At 38.1% G+C, this 18,344-nt stretch overlaps 2 protein-coding genes and 1 pseudogene across 2 annotated transcripts; 2 read left to right on the top strand and 1 right to left on the bottom strand.

Moving 5' to 3' along the window:
- Positions 1–1,711: 1,711 nt before the first annotated feature.
- LOC117612619 lies at positions 1,712–2,968 on the bottom strand. The gene is made up of 4 exons (XM_034341298.1): positions 2,713–2,968; positions 2,544–2,611; positions 2,061–2,145; positions 1,712–1,907 (listed from the first exon to the last, which is right to left on the bottom strand). Exons 1-4 carry the CDS (start codon positions 2,895–2,897, stop codon positions 1,886–1,888), a joined length of 360 nt encoding a protein of 119 aa, XP_034197189.1. The 5' UTR covers positions 2,898–2,968; the 3' UTR covers positions 1,712–1,885.
- A 1,497-nt stretch (positions 2,969–4,465) lies between these two features.
- Positions 4,466–7,695, top strand: LOC117612624 (probable LRR receptor-like serine/threonine-protein kinase At3g47570). The gene is made up of 2 exons (XM_034341303.1): positions 4,466–7,145; positions 7,241–7,695. Exons 1-2 carry the CDS (start codon positions 4,466–4,468, stop codon positions 7,588–7,590), a joined length of 3,030 nt encoding a protein of 1,009 aa, XP_034197194.1. The 3' UTR covers positions 7,591–7,695.
- Positions 7,696–12,574: 4,879 nt separating this feature from the next.
- Positions 12,575–16,011, top strand: LOC117612618 (annotated as a pseudogene).
- Positions 16,012–18,344: the final 2,333 nt, after the last annotated feature.

Genomic DNA, 18,344 nt, shown 5'->3' with positions numbered 1-18,344 from the left:
AATTCCTATTTTAAATTAAATAAGTGAATTTACGAATTTACCCTTAGGGTAGGGGTAAATTGGTCATTTTCTTGCCCGGAAAGTGTTTGGGGCAGTGACTGGTATTTTTGGGTAGGTGGTACTGAGACGAATTCGTAGACACGCGGTAGGCTTGAATCGGAGTTGTAACGAAGAAGTTACGATCAAAACACTTCCAGTGGCAAAACCGTAATTATTTCGAAATTTGGGTTAAAATATCTGACTTTTCTCTCTCTCTCTCTCTCTCTCTCTCTCTCTCTCTCTCTCTCCCGCGGCTGAAACCCCCCCTCCCCGTTTTGATTTTTCGCCAGATTTCAGACGGCGAGAACTTCGCCGTCCGACCACCATTTGAGGCGCCGTTTCTTGCAAAAGCTTCATCTCTTCCTCCTCTACCCAGCCCACCCCTTTTCTCCGATCGAAAACCCGGCAAACGGCGGTGGCGACGACGTGAAAACCCGACGAAACTGCCGACGTCGCCGGCGACGTTTCCGGCCATCTCAAGCTGCGCCGTCACTTGGAACAGGTAGCTCTCCTTCCCTTCTAGCTGTTTCCTAGGTTGTACGACGACCATGTCGACGGTGGTTGCCGGATCGAAGCCGTGAAGTTCCGGGTTAAAACCGTGAGTTTCCGACGCCGATTCCGGCCACTTGCCGTCCGAATTGGACCTTGGTGTAGTTGAATAATGTGTTCCACTCGTCGAGTAGAATCTGTAGCCGGAAGGGTGAGCTCGGGTGTGGAGATTTTTCCGTCGCCGGAAATTTCTCTACACACCCACGCGCTGCCGGCGCGTGTGGCGGCGCGTGGGCGAGGCTGGTGAGGCTGCAAATTAACCCGATGAGATCCTTAGGTTGTCACGAGCGCATAGGATTTCGCGGATCTCAATTCGGATGTCGTTTGACTATCGAACGGATTTTCACATATTGTGCGTTATCCGGGTTCGATAGGTTCCGACCGTTAGATCCTTCCCGAATTAAAATATGTTGTTCTAGGTATTCCTAGGATCGTATAGGACTTCACGGATTGTGAATCGGAACCCCGGATGTTCCGATTCAATAACTTAAAGTTTGTGTTTTATATTAACCGTCCGATCGTGCGATCGTAAGCGATCTAATTGTCCGTTTCGGACCAAACTTGCGAGACGGGTATCTTAGACCTTGGGGAACCTTTAGGAACTTTCGGATTGTAAAATGGAGGTCGTGGGTCCCGTGGGCCCGGTTGACCCGAATTGGGAAGTTTGACCGTCAGTTGCCCGAGTGTCTCCCGAAGCTGTTCCATCGTCCAAATTGGGTAGTTGGACCTTAGAACGTCGCGTTCCTAATACACTTACTAGGAACCTGGGAAATTAGGATATTTAATTCAAAGTACTCGTTCGAAACGCTTCGTATTAATCTCGTGTACGTATTCTGAATTAGGTACTCCAACCACGCATACGCAGCAGGCGGGACCCTCTCAGGGTCAAGCAGCGTGGGACTACTTGTGAGTGGACTTTGTTTTCAAATCTTATGCATGGTTTTATTAATGAAAGATTTATGCTTAATGTTTCAACGATTTATTGAATATATAATATTCATGGGTTGAATTTGATGTTGGTATAGCGCTTTGGCATAGTTGGGTATTGAAAGTATATTTATATGGATTTTGAGAAATCCCAGTAGCCTAACATGGAAAAAGAATTGCATAATTTAGAATTCTGTAACAGAAATTGTCTCATTAAATTAAACATAAATAAAAAAACAGTGAATTTAAGGCTGAGATGTAATCGACTTTTTGAAAAAATAAAAATTGAGGATGAGAGAACGATTGACAAACCTCTCTGCTAGTCCAAACGCAGAACCCTACTTCGTTTTTCCTTGTAGCACCTTCAAAGTCAGTCAACATTCTGTGTTGTTCTACAAAAGATATTTACGAACACAGAACGTCATAAAATACCTTTATTGTAAATTTCTTCAATGCAAAAAATACAGAACCAAAATATTTGACGAAATTCTATTAAAAGAAAAAAAAAACTGAAATTAAAGAGAGGGAGAGAGAACATTGTATACCGCAACTTCAATACATATACACTGGCTCTGTCCCACAACAGCAGCAAGGGCAATGGCAAGCCTTTATTCATGCACAAAAAGTCACCTGCCATTACCAATTCAAAAGCACGTTCAATCCCATAAGAATAGTGCTGGTGCAATTCATGGACAAACTTTCACCAGGAAATTCTGTGAGAGATGTCAAATGGGGTTGGAACATGAGTTCAGACCCTTGCAGAGACCAATGGGAAGGTGTGACATGTGATAAACATAATTATGTGAAGAAAATAGATCTTGAAATGTCCAATTTAACTGGAGTCATAAAAAGGGAACGCAAGAGTATGAACAGGGAAAAAAAAAAAAAGCCACATAGAAAATCTATAACCATACGCAAACAGAAAATCTATAACATCTATTAGAATTATAATTCTGATCTGGAGTTATAAAAAAAAGCAGGAGTCTATAACCACATGTAAACATAATATCAGCGCAGACATCAATTACCAGATTGATAAGCAGACTGGGGGTTCACATATTGATTACTCCAGTTCTTTTTCCTTAGATCTTCCTCCCTGTAACAACAAACCAAACTCAATTTCTGATCTACTTCTCAATTTTCGACATGACAAACGAATAAACCAACCTAGAAAACCAAAAGAACGTTAAAACCAACCTTTTTTTACGAAACCCAAAAATCCTTTGAGCTAAACCCGTGCGATGAGAAGAAGGACGAAGCGCATTTGGAACGGCAACACACGAACGCAACATCTGAGAAGAGAACCGATGAGATAAAGACGAAAAGTGCGGCTGGATTTGCAGCGCGCCTCCCCAAACGGAAATCGACGGCCCCCCACGCATGCAGAACAGTGAGCTCTGATCTTACATAGCTGCCCCCAACCAGCCCAACCAACTGGTTCGAAACGGACTGGGAAGCTGAGAGCGAACGAAACGTTTGAATTGAAAGAGGTGCAGATGGGAAGGGGCAAAAAGGGAACGTCAGGAAAAAATTTAAAATGGGCAAAACCGACAATTTACTGTATTGTTGGGAAAATATAAGGCTGTGTAACAGTGAAACGGGGGTTTTTATGGCATTTCACTGTTCAAGGAACAGTGCTTATGAATAGTATCCAGTTGCATTGGGCTTTAGTATATATATAATTTAAGTATTGAACAAATTGTTAATTTGTTGGTAGTAATTGGTCTAACAATGTTGAAAAATACAAAAAAGAAAGAGAATTGGGCTTAGGCCCAATCTGACCCAATCAAACCATCTTAAATTGGTTTGGTTTAGTTCGGTTTCTTTCATGACTTTTGTTAAAACCGAAACAAACCAAACAGTTATATTGTAATTTATTTGGCCGTGATTTTGGGGTGAAACCGATCGAATTCAGACCGTACCAACCCCTACTCATTCCTACAAATGTTTCCAATTGCTTCATCCTCTCCAATCTCGATTTCAACAACAACGAGCTAGTGGGCACGTGACCCACTTTTAGTGACCACAATGCATGTTTTGGTGACCAAATTGTAAGCCCTTTAATGATCAAAGTTGCGGTCAAAAATAGCGTTTTTATTAGTGACCACACAAAAAAGACACTAATTCTTTATCTAGAAATTTTCACTTTTCACCTTAGTTTTCTTAGCTCAATATGTCATAATTAATCCCATCATCAGTCCAAGTTTCTGAAATTTCGTTGGATTTGTGAGTTATGAAAACAATGCTGAGAGATTATTTTCTCTAATAGTGAAAATACAATGTTTAAGCAATATTTCTTCAGTTCCTGCCAAAAAAAAAAAAAAAAACCTACATTATATTACATTTCTTATGTTAAAACGTTGGGGTTTTCTCATAATGCCTGCCAATAATATACAATAACAAACTAATCCATTAGACTTGTGTAATAGATCACACGTACAAAATTTTGTTGAGAATAATAATCCAAACATTTATCGCCTAGTTAAAGTCTAATTTAATTACCTTTATTTAATTGGAGAATGTCTTAAATTCGACTCACATAAATAACAAAAGATAAACTATCACATAGTAAAGATGGTTTTACGAAATCCTACCATGTGTCAACAAAAAAACAATTCCAACATTTTTTACTTTTACAAGTCAGCTTTTGATTTGTTGCGACTTGACCAATGTCCTCTAGTCAATCTTAATTAATAGGCGAAGCCCCACCAGCTTCCAATCCAAGTTTTTTGCACCATGCTTGTATATGACTAATTCGTTGCAAATCAGTGAAGTTGTCATGTGGTTGCTATTTTGCAATCAGGATAAGTCATCAAAGTTAACAGCGAAAGCAAGTCAACCGTGGCGGATCGTAATGACTTGGACTTGGTCAATAAGCTCATTACTCAATCTCATAAACCAGTTAAATTTGCCATGTCCTCAAATGGGAATTACCAATTTCATAACCCAAATGGAGGTTTTGGTTTTGAAACTGATTCTGATTTACTCACTTTTCAATGGAGTATTGTTGGTTTGCTCCATGCAAATGGGACTGGAAGGCAACGAGACCGATAGGCTGGCACTGCTAGCCATCAAAGCTCAAATAAAGCCAGATCCTCGCAATGTAATGAGCTCCTGGAATGAGTCCATTCACTTTTGCTCGTGGCACGGTGTCTCCTGCGATCGCCAGAGGGTCACAAAGCTGAACCTGCAATCTCAAAAGCTGGTAGGGTCCCTGTCTCCAAACATAGGAAATCTAAGTTTCCTAAGGGAACTAGAACTACAGAACAACAGCTTCAGCAATAAAATCCCTCCAGAAATTGGGAATTTGCGTAGATTGCAGGTACTGTATCTAAACCGTAACTCATTTAGTGGCCCTATTCCGTACAACATATCATATTGCTCCAACCTCATCTTCATGAATTTCGGTTTCAACGGGTTGGTGGGTAAAATTCCATCTGAATTTGGCTCTTTGTCGAAGCTTCGAAGATTTGTTGTAGAAGCTAATAATTTAACAGGAGAGATCCCTCCTTCCTTGGGAAACCTTTCGTCTCTCGAGGCAATTCGTGCAACTCAAAATAGCTTGGTGGGAAGCATCCCTACTTCTCTAGGCCAATTGGTAAACTTAGCATTTTTGGCATTGGGCTCAAACAACTTATCTGGTACCATTCCTCCCTCCATCTACAACCTCTCTGCTCTACATACTTTTGCCGTACCACTTAACCAAATTCAAGGGAGTCTTCCATTAGACTTGGGAAAAACTCTTCCTAATCTCCAAACCTTTATCATTGGTTACAACCACTTTTTTGGATCCCTTCCTCCCTCACTATCAAATGCCACAAGTCTACGGTTGTTTCAAGTTCAAGGAAACAAACTAACGGGGCAGGTGCCGGATTTCCGAAAGCTTCATAACCTACAGAGATTCACTATTCAACAAAATCGTCTGGGAAGCGGTACGGATGGTGACTTGAGTTTTCTCTCAGACTTGACCAATGCCACAGAGTTAGAATATTTGATTATGGAGTCAAACAATTTTGGTGGGACGTTGCCCGCATCAATATCCAATCTCTCAACCAAGCTTGAAATGTTTTGGTTATACAGAAACCAAATACATGGAAGCATCCCAACAGAAATAGGGAATTTGGTGAACCTACAATCTTTAGGAATGGGGGACAATAGCTTCACCGGTAGTATCCCCACTGAAATTCAGAAGATGTCAAGCATTGTGGAATTAGACATTTCTATGAATGTATTATCAGGAAGCATTCCGAACTCGATAGGAAATTTAACCAAGTTGTACAGACTCTTCTTAGAAGGAAATAATCTTGAGGGTGTCGTCCCTTCCAGCCTGGGAAAATGCAAGCAGCTGATAATATTGGATTTGGCTAATAATAAACTTAGTGGTGCAATACCTCAACAAGTTATTGGCCTCCCATACTTATCAAAGCTTTTGAACTTGTCCACGAACAGCTTTACAGGTTCTCTTCCCATGGAGGTTGGAAACTTGAAAAGTCTAGGTAAATTAGACGTTTCAAATAACATGTTATCCGGAGAGATTCCTACCACCCTCGGTAAATGTGAGAGTTTAGAAGTCTTACATTTGCAAGGCAACTTCTTCAAGGGGTCTATTCCCTCATCTATGATTGGGTTGAAAGCCATAGAAGAATTAGACCTTTCTCGCAACAATTTGTCCGGTGAAATTCCAAAATTCTTAGAGGGCTTTGTCTTCTTGAACAAACTAGACCTATCATTCAATGAATTTTGGGGAGCGGTACCAACTGGAGGAGGTGCTTTTAAAAATGCAAGTGCGATTTCAATTACTGGCAACACCAAGCTCTGTGGAGGTATTGCTGATCTCCAACTGCCCAAGTGCAAGTCCAGAAAAGGAGGATTATCTCGTAGCATGAAATTAATAATCCCGTTAGTACTTTCCGGAGTTGCTCTTCTTGGAATAGTTATGGTGATGTCCTATTTCTTCCTCTGTTCGTCAAGAAGGAAAAGGAAAGAGATTCCGTTGAGCACATTGGCGAACCATTTTTTGCAAGTGTCATATGCTACTCTTCTAAGAGCTACTGACGAGTTCTCTTCGGCTAATTTGATTGGGGCAGGCAGTTTTGGGTCTGTGTACAAAGGAATTCTTGATGATAATGATAAACATCAACTTGTTGCTGTGAAGGTGTTCAACTTATTACGCCATGGAGCATCGAAGAGTTTCATGGCCGAATGTGAGGCTTTAAGAAACATCAAGCATCGAAATCTTGTCGAGATTATAACTGCGTGTTCAAGTGTTGACTTTCATGGTAATGACTTCAAGGCTCTGGTTTACAAGTACATGGACAGAGGAAGCTTAGAGGAGTGGCTGCATCCTCCTACTGAAATTGAAGAGGTAAGAGAGGCACAAAATCTAGAGCAAAGGCTAGACATTGCCATTGATGTTGCTTGTGCATTGGATTATCTTCAAAATCATTGTGAAACACCGATAGTTCATTGTGATCTCAAGCCGAGCAATGTTCTTCTGGACAACGAGATGACTGGACATGTTTCTGACTTTGGACTAGCAAGATTTCTCTCCCAACAAACTGGTTCTAATGCTTCAGAAAATCAAACAAATTCCATTGGAATAAAAGGAACAGTTGGTTATGCTGCTCCAGGTAAATGGTGTCCTTTTTTTCTTTTTAAATCTTACAAAGTTTAGCTATTTTACTAACAACTGTGCTGATAGTATCTTATGATGTTTCAATGGTAGAGTACGGTATGGGAAGTGAGGTGTCAACAATTGGAGATATCTACAGCTTTGGTATTCTTCTGTTAGAGATGTTCACAGGAAAGCGACCCACCGACGACATGTTTAATGGGGACCTAAACCTTCATACTTACGTTAAAATGGCTTTCCCTAATCGAGTTATGGAGATTGTAGATTCAACACTGTTTGAAGGAGGCACCAACGAGAGAAGTGTTCAAAAGATTGAGGTGTGCTTGAATTCAATATTTAGAATTGGAATTGAATGCTCTGCTGAATCTCCAATAGACCGTCTAAAGAATATCAGTGATGCTGTATCTGAGCTGCATTCCATTAGAGACGTTCTTCTTGGATAGGAACTTTTTCTGCTACGGGTTTGTGTGATGGGGATATTATTTTTTATGTTGCTGCCTGAGAAATATTCTTGTTGCTGCTGCTAGGCTGGTACAGTAGATGGGAGTTCTGCTACTACTATGTCATTTTATTTGTGTGTTTGGGCTTGAAGCCCTTAGAAATGCGATCAAACTACTGCATCTTGTGTAAATCTCTTATCTTAAATAAATCTGAAAGTACACTTGATCCTGTTGTTTGGTCCAAATACGTTCTTTGAGGACTATAATGGCCATTTCCTAAGCCCATGCCTATTAATTGTGAAGCAAGTTTATTCATTACTTACAAAGGGCCTAGAGGTCTTCCAAAGATAATTGCATGCTTGCAGATGGGGTCTAGTTTAGCGAAAAAGTGTGTGTCTAAAAAATCATCGTCTCCTTTTATAACTTAGACTATTAAATTGTATTCAAAAATCGCATACTCACATGAGCTAACACGTTGTGGCACTATATAGTTATTGCCCTATCTTTCATGATTGATTTTCCTCCCATGTATAATATAAAGGTGTCTTTATTCATCTGTTTAATTAATTAGGAGAATCTTATATGATGTTGTTGGACATATTGATATATTTCATGATAAAATACAAAATATAATAAGCAATAAAGACAATATTAACATTGATAGGAGTGGGTCACCGTCTGTGTGTGTATGGTATTAGCCAAAATCCTAGTCTCCTTTCTTCCAAAAAACACTCTTAGAACCTTTTTCACAGGGGAGAGGAAGCCATTGTTCTTCCCTCCTCTCCCCTCCTCTCTTCCTCTCTTCCTCCATTCACTTCTTCCTCCATTTTCAAAGACAAAGGGTTTTCCCTATTTGTTTTAGTTTTGTTACGATTTTCATCCAACCATTACAGGCGGCTGCAGCTCAGCGTCGGATCTCCACCACCATCTTTTTTGCAATTTCTTTATGTTTGAAATAAGTTGCAGAGACTCTTTGGGTTCTCTGTGTAGTTTTCACCTCTCCTTTTGTGAGAGTTTTTCATCTCTCCTTTGTGAGAGCTTTTCATCTCTCCTTGGTGAGAGTTTTATTTGTATTGTTATGGCTTGATTTTTCAAGCTTTATCTCTTTTTATTATTCTAAGTTTGTAATCTTAGTTAGGATGTCTATGCCAAAGTTTCTTCGATCCTGTCTGATCGTTAGTGGAGACATACCAGATTTTCTTAATTTTGATATTAGATTGCTCCGTTATTGTAATGATCCTTTTGTGGCTAGTTTGTATTAACCTTTTGTGGCTAGTGACTTTTTTGGCTGAATTATAAATGTAATCATAGAATTTCTCAAAAGAAAAAAGAAGAAGTGGCTCACCGTATAACCCAACCACACAAAAAATATTGTGAATCCATCACTCTTTTTACTTCATGTGCAGGTATATGCACCATCCCTAAATATAGAGGCTTGAGATTCTTCTTATATCTCCAGAATATTATGACAAACAAACTTGACAAGTCAAGCCTGTCGGCTTAAGTAATTACTGTGGGCAAAGAAACCACGTACACAAGTGACCAACAACATTGGTTTGGCCTTGGCCATGGCATTTGTTTTCACTCACCAGTCTTTGTTTAAAGTCTTCTCTTTCATCACTTTCCTGGCATTAGTAAGAAACACCATGCTAGCTATCGTGTAGACTTGACTTAAGCTTAGATATGTTAATGTCATCAAAGTTGTTCAAAAGTTCCAATTATAAATTAATTAGCTTGGACCGCTGGTGGAAATGTATATGAGTGAATAGTTGTCAAATTTTGCATCGTTGCTGGGGCTGTTTCCACTCAGCTTCCTTCCTACCTCTCAGCCTGCCATATGCTCTCAAGAGACTGTAGCCTCTGAAAACTTTATTCTACTGTTTTGAAATGGTCTTGGTCCTTGGAGTTTTCTAGCATTAATTTGTGTAATTGTTATTTGCGAAGCAAGTCAACAGGGGTTGTCCATATCTTGGACTAATTAATTAATCATTCCTCCAGAAATTGGGCATTTGCGTAGATTGCACGTTTTACGTTTAGATAATAACTCAATATAACTAGTTATCACGATAAACTGTAATACAACACATCTAGAAAAGATTGCTGATAATAATAAAAATTCTAAAATTTATCAACTAATTTTTGGTATAGTGGTAGTAGTTGTTTCCACTTCGATGAAGAATAATATTTTAATTTAACTCGGATAAATAGGAGGAATCTAACTTTGTTATATGGATGAATTATCACGCGTAAAAATAGCTTTATAAAAATATCACATTGTTTGCCAACAAAGTCATGGGGTGATTCCGACCAAAAAAAAGTCATGGGGTGATTGAGAGAGTGAAGTCCCCATCAGCTTTCAATACAATGACAGCGTCTGCGTGATGTATGGCTAATTCTTCGCAAGTGACTAAGACCAACTCCAGCGGCACAACCCAGCCAGAGGTTAGGGGAGAAAAAAAAAAAAAAAAGGCGTTCCAGCGCACAGCCCAGGCCCGAGCGCAAGGTGGGACTCAGCAACCTGAGCTGGCCCGAGGGCAAGGTTGGCCCGAGCTCCAGCCCTCGTTTTGGTGCTGACGTCATCGCTACAGTGCCGCAGTGCTACAATGATGCTACAGTGTCTGGCGCTACAGTACCACTAAAAGTCCACGTGTCGCACTTTGAGCTCTCCGATCAGATTTTTTTCTCCAATCCAATGGCAGCCAATTTTTGTGCAATAAAAAAAATGAAAAAATTGAATTTTTTTTTTTTAAAAAAATACTCTTTTTTTTTCTTCTATAAATACCAAAATTTTATCCGATTGAGATATGAATTTTATAATAAATATTGATATGTACGAACCCAAAAATATTATCCCAAAATATTATCTAAATTAATTATGTTTATTAAAAATTTTGTAAAAAAACAAAAAAATAAATAGTAATTGCCCTTAGCCATGGCAATGAGTGGAAACACAAAATACTATTTGCAAGGGCAGCCACTATTCATGAATAGTGGCTGCCCTAGCTCCACCCTTGCCATGGCTAAGGGCAAATGGGTGGAGTTGCTCTAATAGAAGCAAGTCAACCGTGGCTAATCGTAATGACTGGGACTTGGTTAAGCACATTACTCAATCTTTCACAAATTGCCCACAACTACTATTCAACATAATATGATCTTTCACAAAAATAACAACACTAAACATAACTTTTTAGTTTATTACCTAAACATTCTTTTAAAAACCTCAACCAAATATGTAAGGGCATTTTGGTCCAACTTGCTTTTTTAAACACCCTTAAATCCATCATTTTCAATCCAAATTTACTTCATAAAATACCCACACTCATTCTATAGCATAATATTATTTTTTATCATTTATGAAAAATAAACTTAAAGTTTCCGGTTATTACAGTTCAGGTCAGATCCACCGGTTCCAAACTTTTTGCCCTTGGAGACATTGTCATCCCTACTCCTAGTTTGTTTTCTGAAATGAACTTTTGAGGGCACTGAATATGTCATCGCCCAAATAAAACTGAAAATCAAGACATATATTTAACATTTTACTTTTTGTACAACCAAACAATTCCTAGCTCCTCCCTCCTTTGCAGGCATCGTTTCCGGTCAGCCTCCAGCCGCCACTGTCGACTACTGGCGACAATTTCCAGTCGGTACCCTGCCTGGTAGTCAGTGACACACGTAAATAAGCAATTGGCTGATAGTCAGTGATCAAAATCAACATCAGCCTGGTCCAAGCAAGAGGGCCACGTCGGTCCTTGCTTAAATTAAAGCATAGCACCAAACCAAGTCAGGATGCCATTTATTACAAATTTAAGATTTGAGCTACCATGCATATTATTGGCGTATGTAGGCCTGCCATAGTTCAATTTTGTTTCTTTAGGGCTTTTACCCGTGTCTCACCAAACAAAGAAATAATTAAGCTCCCAAATAAATTTACCCAACTCAGCACCTATAGGGTTTGTTTGGTAGGGAGGACTAGACTAGACCTACATTTTATGTGCATTGAAGGCATGATATGAATATGTTACCTAATTTAAAGGAAGAATGGAGACTATCTATAAGAGGTTGATGACTAAAACTTATCCCCTTAATCCCCTTGAAATTGGTGAAATTATGAGGGATAAGTTTTAGTCATCAACCTCTTATGAATAGTCCTCCAAATTAGACAACAATATCCATATTATGCCTTGATTGCAAATGAAATATATGCATTTTATTAGTCTAGTATAGTCCAGTCTTGTAACATCCCACATCGACTAATGAAGAGGGGGTGATGTGCCTTATATATACATGCCGCCTCCATCTAGCACGAGACTTTTTGGGAGCTCACTGGCTTCGAAGTTAAGCTAGTTGGGGCTAGAGCAATCCCAGGATGTGTGACCCACTGAGAAGTTGCTCTTAAGTTTCCAGAAACAAAATTGTGAGGACAGAGAGGGGGGCCGAAAGCAGACAATATCGTGTTATGGTAGAGCCGATTCCAGGATGTGACAAATCTAGTCCTCCTTGACAAACAAGGCCTAGAGTTTTGAAGCTTAATTGTCCACTAAATAATGTTACTTCTCAACATCTGTCACGAACTTAGTTTTTATTCAATAGGGGAGGAGAATTTGAACTCAGGATTGTTTCCAATAAGTATCATTAGACCAAGAATTGTTAGCTGTTAGAGTAAATTAGTGTGTAAGTTTATAACAATTTGTTGGTATTAGGGTTTTACTAAAATGCCTACAACAATTATGTCTTGAAGCTCTTTACTTTTTTTTTTTTGGCCAAGAATTATGTCTTGAAGCTTAAGCTTGCCGACTTTGTCAAAGTTGGTGGACATCTCTTGAGTTCTCTAGATTTTTCAAGACACAAATGAGGATTAATTTTTAACACAATTTGCAACTTCACATTGAAGACAACATTAGTCTCCATTTCGGAATCAAGCCAAGTCGTCTTTGGAAAAGACAGTACTTGAACATGTGTGATGCAGGATGTTCTACGTCCGTGTTATAAATTAGTTTGTCATGCTTCAAATGGAAATTACCAATTTCACAACCAAATACCCATCTCCTCTCTTTACACCAAAAACTAAAAATAAAATATGGGGGTTTTGGTTGTGAGATTCATCTTATTATATTCACTTTGCAATGCAGTTTTGTTCGTTTGCTGTGTGACCTCCATGAATTTGAGAAGGGAAGGGAACGAGACGGATAAGCTGGCACTGCTAGCCATCAAAGCTCAAATAAAGCAAGATCCTCATAATGTAACGAGCTCCTGGAATGAATCCATTCACTTTTGCTTCTGGTACGGTGTCACCTGCAGTCGACGACACCATCAAAGGGTCACAATGCTAGACCTACAATCTCAAAATCTTGCAGGGTTCTTATCACCAAACATAGGAAATTTGAGTTTCTTAAGGGAACTAAAGCTACAAAACAACACCTTTAGCCATGAAATCCCTCCACAAATTGGGCATTTGCATAGATTACAGGTATTACGTCTAGACAATAACTCATTTACTGGGTCTATTCCAAACAACATATCATATTGCTATAACCTTATCTTTGTGCATTTGGCTAACAACATGCTCGTGGGAAAAATTCCTCCACAAATTGGCTCCTTACCAAAGCTTCAAATACTTGTTGTACAAGTTAACAATTTAACAGGGGAGATCCCTCCTTCCTTGGGGAACCTTTCATCTCTCGAGGTACTTTCTACAGTTTCCAATAACTTGGTGGGAAGCATCCCTAGTTCTCTTTGCCGTTTGAAAAAACTGACATTCTTGGCAATGGGCATTAATAAGTTATCTGGTACCTTCCCTTCCTCCATCTTTAACCTCTCTGCTCTTCTTACTCTGTCCATAATACAAAACCGAATTCAGGGGACTATTCCCTCAGACTTAGGTAAAACTCTTCCTAACCTCGAAGTCTTCAACATTGGCAATAATCAATTTACCGGAACCATTCCCAGCTCCATATCCAATGCCACAAGTTTATTGAAATTTCAATTTCAAAATAACAAACTAACTGGGCAGGTGCCGGATTGTCGAAAGCTTCATGACCTTCAGTATTTCAACATTCAACTTAATCATCTTGGAAGCAGTAAAGATGGAGACTTGAGTTTTCTCTCAGGCTTAACCAATGCTACAGAGTTAAGAAGGTTGATTATAGCCGATAACAATTTTGGAGGGACGTTGCCCACATCAATATCCAATCTCTCAACCACGCTTCAAAATTTTTGGTTTCAAGGGAACCAACTAGTTGGAAGCATCCCGGGTGAGATGGTGAATCTGGTCGGATTGGGATCGTTGAAGATGGGGTATAATCACTTCACAGGTAACATCCCCACTAACATTGGGAAGCTTTCAATGCTTGTAGAATTAGATATTTCCATGAATGAATTATCAGGAAGCATTCCGTCCACTCTTGGAAATTTAACCAAGTTAAGCGAACTCTTCTTGGAATATAATAATCTTCAGGGCAACATCCCTTCAAGCCTAGGGGAATGCCAGTCAATGCAAGCATTGGATCTCTCTAATAATAACCATAGTGGCGTAATACCTCAACAAGTTATTGGCCTGACATCCTTAGCAATGCTTTTGAACTTGTCTTCTAATCACTTTACTGGTTCTCTTCCTACGGAGGTTGGAATGTTGAAGAATCTAGGTGAACTGGACGTTTCTGATAACATGTTATCCGGAGAACTTCCTAGTAGCCTTGGTAGTTGTGTCCGTTTAGAGGTCCTGCACTTGCAAGGCAACTTCTTCAATGGGACCATTCCTTTATCAATGAATTCTTTGAGGGGGATTCGAGACTTAGACCTTTCTCGCAACAATTTTTCAGGTGAAATTCCAAAGTTTTTGGAAGGTTTTGTCTTGGTGACGAGTCTCAACCTGTCTTTCAATGAGTTTTGGGGAGCAGTTCCAACTGGAGGTGTTTTCAAAAATGCTAGTGTGATTTCAATTGTTGGCAACACCAGGCTCTGCGGCGGTATAGCTGATCTCCAATTGCTCAAGTGCAACTCCAGAAAGTCTCATAGAGGTCAGAGATTGAAATTGATAATCACTCTAGTATCGGGACTTGCCTTTTTTGGAATAGCTATTTTCCTGTCCTTTTTATTTCTTGGTTCGTCAAGAAAGAAAAAGAAACAAGTTTCATTGAACACTTTTGCAAACTCTGTTTTGCAAGTGTCATATGCTAGTCTCTTAAAGGCTACCGATGGGTTCTCTTCAACTAATTTGACTGGTGTGGGTAGCTTTGGGTCAGTGTACAAAGGAGTTTTTGAAGATGATGATGATGACAGAGCTCAACTTGTTGCGTGAAAGTTTTCAACATGTTACGCCATGGCGCATCGAAGAGTTTTATAGCTGAATGTGAGGCGTTGAGAAATATCAAGCATCGAAATCTTGTCAAGATTATGACTGCTTGCTCAAGTGTTGATTTTCATGGTAATGATTTCAAGGCTTTGGTTTATGAGTTCATGGACAATGGGAGCTTGGATGAGTGGCTACATCCAACTACTGAAAAGGAAGAGGATCATGTGCCCACGAGTTTAAATCTTCTTCAGAGGTTAGACATTGCCATTGATGTTTCATGTGCACTGGATTATCTTCATAACAATTGTGAAACACTGATAGTTCATTGTGATCTCAAGCCAAGCAACGTTCTATTGAACAAGGAGTTTACTGCACATGTTTCTGACTTTGGACTAGCAAAATTTCTGTCACAACTAACAAGTAATGTGCCAGCAAATGAGACAAGTTCTATTGGAATAAGAGGAACAGTTGGTTATGCTGCTCCAGGTAACTACTATCTCCATCCTGGCGACATGCTTCACTATTATATATAATATCTATTTTATTCATAATCGTGGTGACGATATTTTGTGATGTTTGGATTGCAGAGTATGGTATGGGAAGTGAGGTGTCAACAAGTGGAGATGTATACAGCTTTGGCATTCTCTTGTTAGAAATGTTTACAGGGAAGCGACCCACTGACGACATATTTAGGGGACTTGAACCTTCATAATTTTGTCACAATGGCTCTCCCCGACCGAATTACAGAGATTTCAGATTCATCACTTCTTCAGGGAAGCATTGACGACAAGACTCTTAATCAATTGAAAGCGAGATCTCAGAAAGTTGAGGTGTGCTTGAGTTCGATATTTAGAATTGGAATTGCGTGTTCTGCTGAATCCCCAACAGATCGCCTGAAGAATATCAGTAATGCTACGTCTGATCTGCATTCCATTAGGAGCATTCTTCTTGGATAGAAACTTTTTTTATGCGGTTTTGTGATGGAGAAATTTTCAGGTGCTGCACTCGAAGTCTAGTTTGTTGCTGCTATATGGTAGATGTTTATATGGTAGATGTTTTAAATTTGCATAGTAAACAATCGCCAATGAGGTTCATTGTGTGAAAAGTACTATTCCCCTTGTATTTGGTGTGTTTCGGACTTGAGCCTCTCATGTAATCTTATTTTATTTTAAAAAGAGTACTACGTACTACTTATTGTAATTTAAAGACTTGTGTAATTAAACAATAGCATTTGTTTTTCTTAATTGTGCCTAAGTTTGAAGTTTCTTTGAAGCCTGTCTGTTTGGGATATGAAATGGACCCCTTATTGAAATGGTCTCTGGTTTTCACTTGCATTTCTTCCCAACAACACATTGGTGAAAATAGGGTTAATAACCTAAATGGTCCCTCAACTATTGCTCCATATCATTTTGGTTCATCAACTAAAATTTTCATTTCAAACGTCCTTAAACTTTTTGTTTTATATCAAGGTGGTCCATCCGTCAAAGTCTGAGGGGTAAATTGCGAAAATGGTCCTCAAACTTGTATGCGATTTACATTTTGGCCCCTAAATTAAATTATTAGTCCAAATGGTACATAAACTCTATTTTAATTGCTCATTTGATCCAACCGTTACATTTTCTGTTAAATGTAACCAAATTTTAGGGGTAAATACGACTTTTCATAATTAACAAATAAAATAGGGTTAAAATAAATACAAAATTAGAAAATAATTGAAGAAAAAGAGAGGAAAAAATCATGAGACCCAAACCCCCTCCCTTCGATTTCTTCTCCCCTATTCCAATTACTGAGTTTTTATTTTATTTTTTATTATTTTTTATTTTAATGTACGAAATGACCAATTTGCCCTCATATTTAACAGCAATATTGACAGAATGTACGGTTGGATCAAATGGGCGATTAACATAGAGTTTATGTATCATTTGGACTAATAATTTAATTTAGGGACCAAAATGTAAATCGCATACAAGTTTGAGGACCATTTTCGTAATTTACCCAAGTCTGTGTATTATTCCGTGAAATCGATGGACAAAACCGTATTTTTAGGTGAGTATCCTCCTCTAAAAGAGTTATTGATCTCACTGGTCCCCCAACTATTGCTCCAGTACCATTTTTGTCCACCAACTAAAATTTTCATTTGAACCGTCCCTAAAAAATTCTCTATTGTTTAAATTAATTAAAATCACATATATGTATAAAAAAAACAAATTATTTAAAAGAGCAAACAATAATTAAAAATTAAAGGAAACTATTATAGGAACTTGTACCTAATTTTAAAATTGAAAAAATTGAATCTCACTACCAACATGGCTTTTTTTTAATGACATGGACTTAAAAAGTAATATTTTTTTTCTCTATTGTTTAAATTAATTAAAAATTTTATAATAAAATAAATACAAAAATAAATAACAATAAAATTGATGGATTTTGACGGTAGGACCATCTTGATACAAACAAAAAAAGTGGAAGGACGGTTCAAATGAAAATTTTAGTTGGTTGACCAAAATGATACTGGAGCAATAGTTGAGGAACCATTTTAATCATACCCTTCGATAGACCTTCTCAAAAAGTCGCATATACCTTTCAAAACTCAGTCACATGGCCATCGCGTGATCAGAAGTGACGGAATTAGTCACGGATGGACCATCTTGGTACAAAATAAAAAGTTTAAGAACGTTTGAATTGAAAATTTTAGTTGGTGGACCAAAATGATAATGGAGCAATAGTTGGGGGACCATTTAGGTCATTAACCCCTTTTTTTTTTGTATCAAGATGGTCCTACTATTAAAGTCTGTCAATTTTATTATTAAATTGAGGAGTAAAAATGTCTCTATGAATTAAAATAGTAATATATAATTAAAAAGTAAAGGAAACTATTATAAAACTTAGAAATTTTAAAAAATTTGAATCTCACTAGCTACATGTGAGACTGACCTAACAATTAATAATAATAAATTATCTATTGTTTAAATTAATTAAAATCACATAAATATAAAAAAATAATAACAAATTTTTTTAAAAGAGTAAACAATAATTGAAAATTAAAGGAAACTATTATAGGAACTTGTACCTAATTTTAAAATTAAAAAAATTGAATCTCACCACCAACATGACTTTTTTTTTTTTATGACATGGACTTAAAAAGTAATATCTTTTCTCTATTGTTTAAAATAATTAAAATTTTTAAAATAAGATAAATACAAAAATAAATAACAATAAAATTGACAGACTTTGACGATATGACCATCTTGATACAAAAAAAAAAGTGGAAGGATGGTTCAAATGAAAATTTTAGTTAGTTGACCAAAATGATACTAGAGCAATAGTTGAGGGACCATTTCAGTCATACCCTTCGATAGAGCTTCTCAAAAAGTCGCATATACCCTTCAAAACTCAGTCACGTGGCCATTACGTGATCAGAAGTGACGGAATCTATCACGGATGGACCATCTTGGTACAAAATAAA

The sequence above is a fragment of the Prunus dulcis genome, unplaced genomic scaffold (assembly GCF_902201215.1).
Source record: "Prunus dulcis unplaced genomic scaffold, ALMONDv2, whole genome shotgun sequence".
NCBI lineage: Eukaryota > Viridiplantae > Streptophyta > Magnoliopsida > Rosales > Rosaceae > Prunus > Prunus dulcis.
The sequence above is the reverse complement of the archived record's forward strand: the minus strand, read 5'-3'. Positions and strand labels throughout refer to the sequence as shown.

What these genes read in the sequence shown, in the direction of transcription:
- LOC117612619 (XM_034341298.1), bottom strand. Translation starts at nt 2,897, where the DNA reads ATGCGTGGGGGGCCGTCGATTTCCGTTTGGGGAGGCGCGCTGCAAATC. An exon ending in TTTGGGTTTCGTAAAAAAAG is followed by an intron (nt 2,612 to 2,712) that starts GTTGGTTTTAAC and finishes TTGTTGTTACAG; the next exon opens with GGAGGAAGATCTAAGGAAAA. An exon ending in CCAGTCTGCTTATCAATCTG is followed by an intron (nt 2,146 to 2,543) that starts GTAATTGATGTC and finishes TGGTAATGGCAG; the next exon opens with GTGACTTTTTGTGCATGAAT.
- LOC117612624 (XM_034341303.1), top strand. Translation starts at nt 4,466, where the DNA reads ATGGAGGTTTTGGTTTTGAAACTGATTCTGATTTACTCACTTTTCAAT. An exon ending in AGTTGGTTATGCTGCTCCAG is followed by an intron (nt 7,146 to 7,240) that starts GTAAATGGTGTC and finishes TTTCAATGGTAG; the next exon opens with AGTACGGTATGGGAAGTGAG.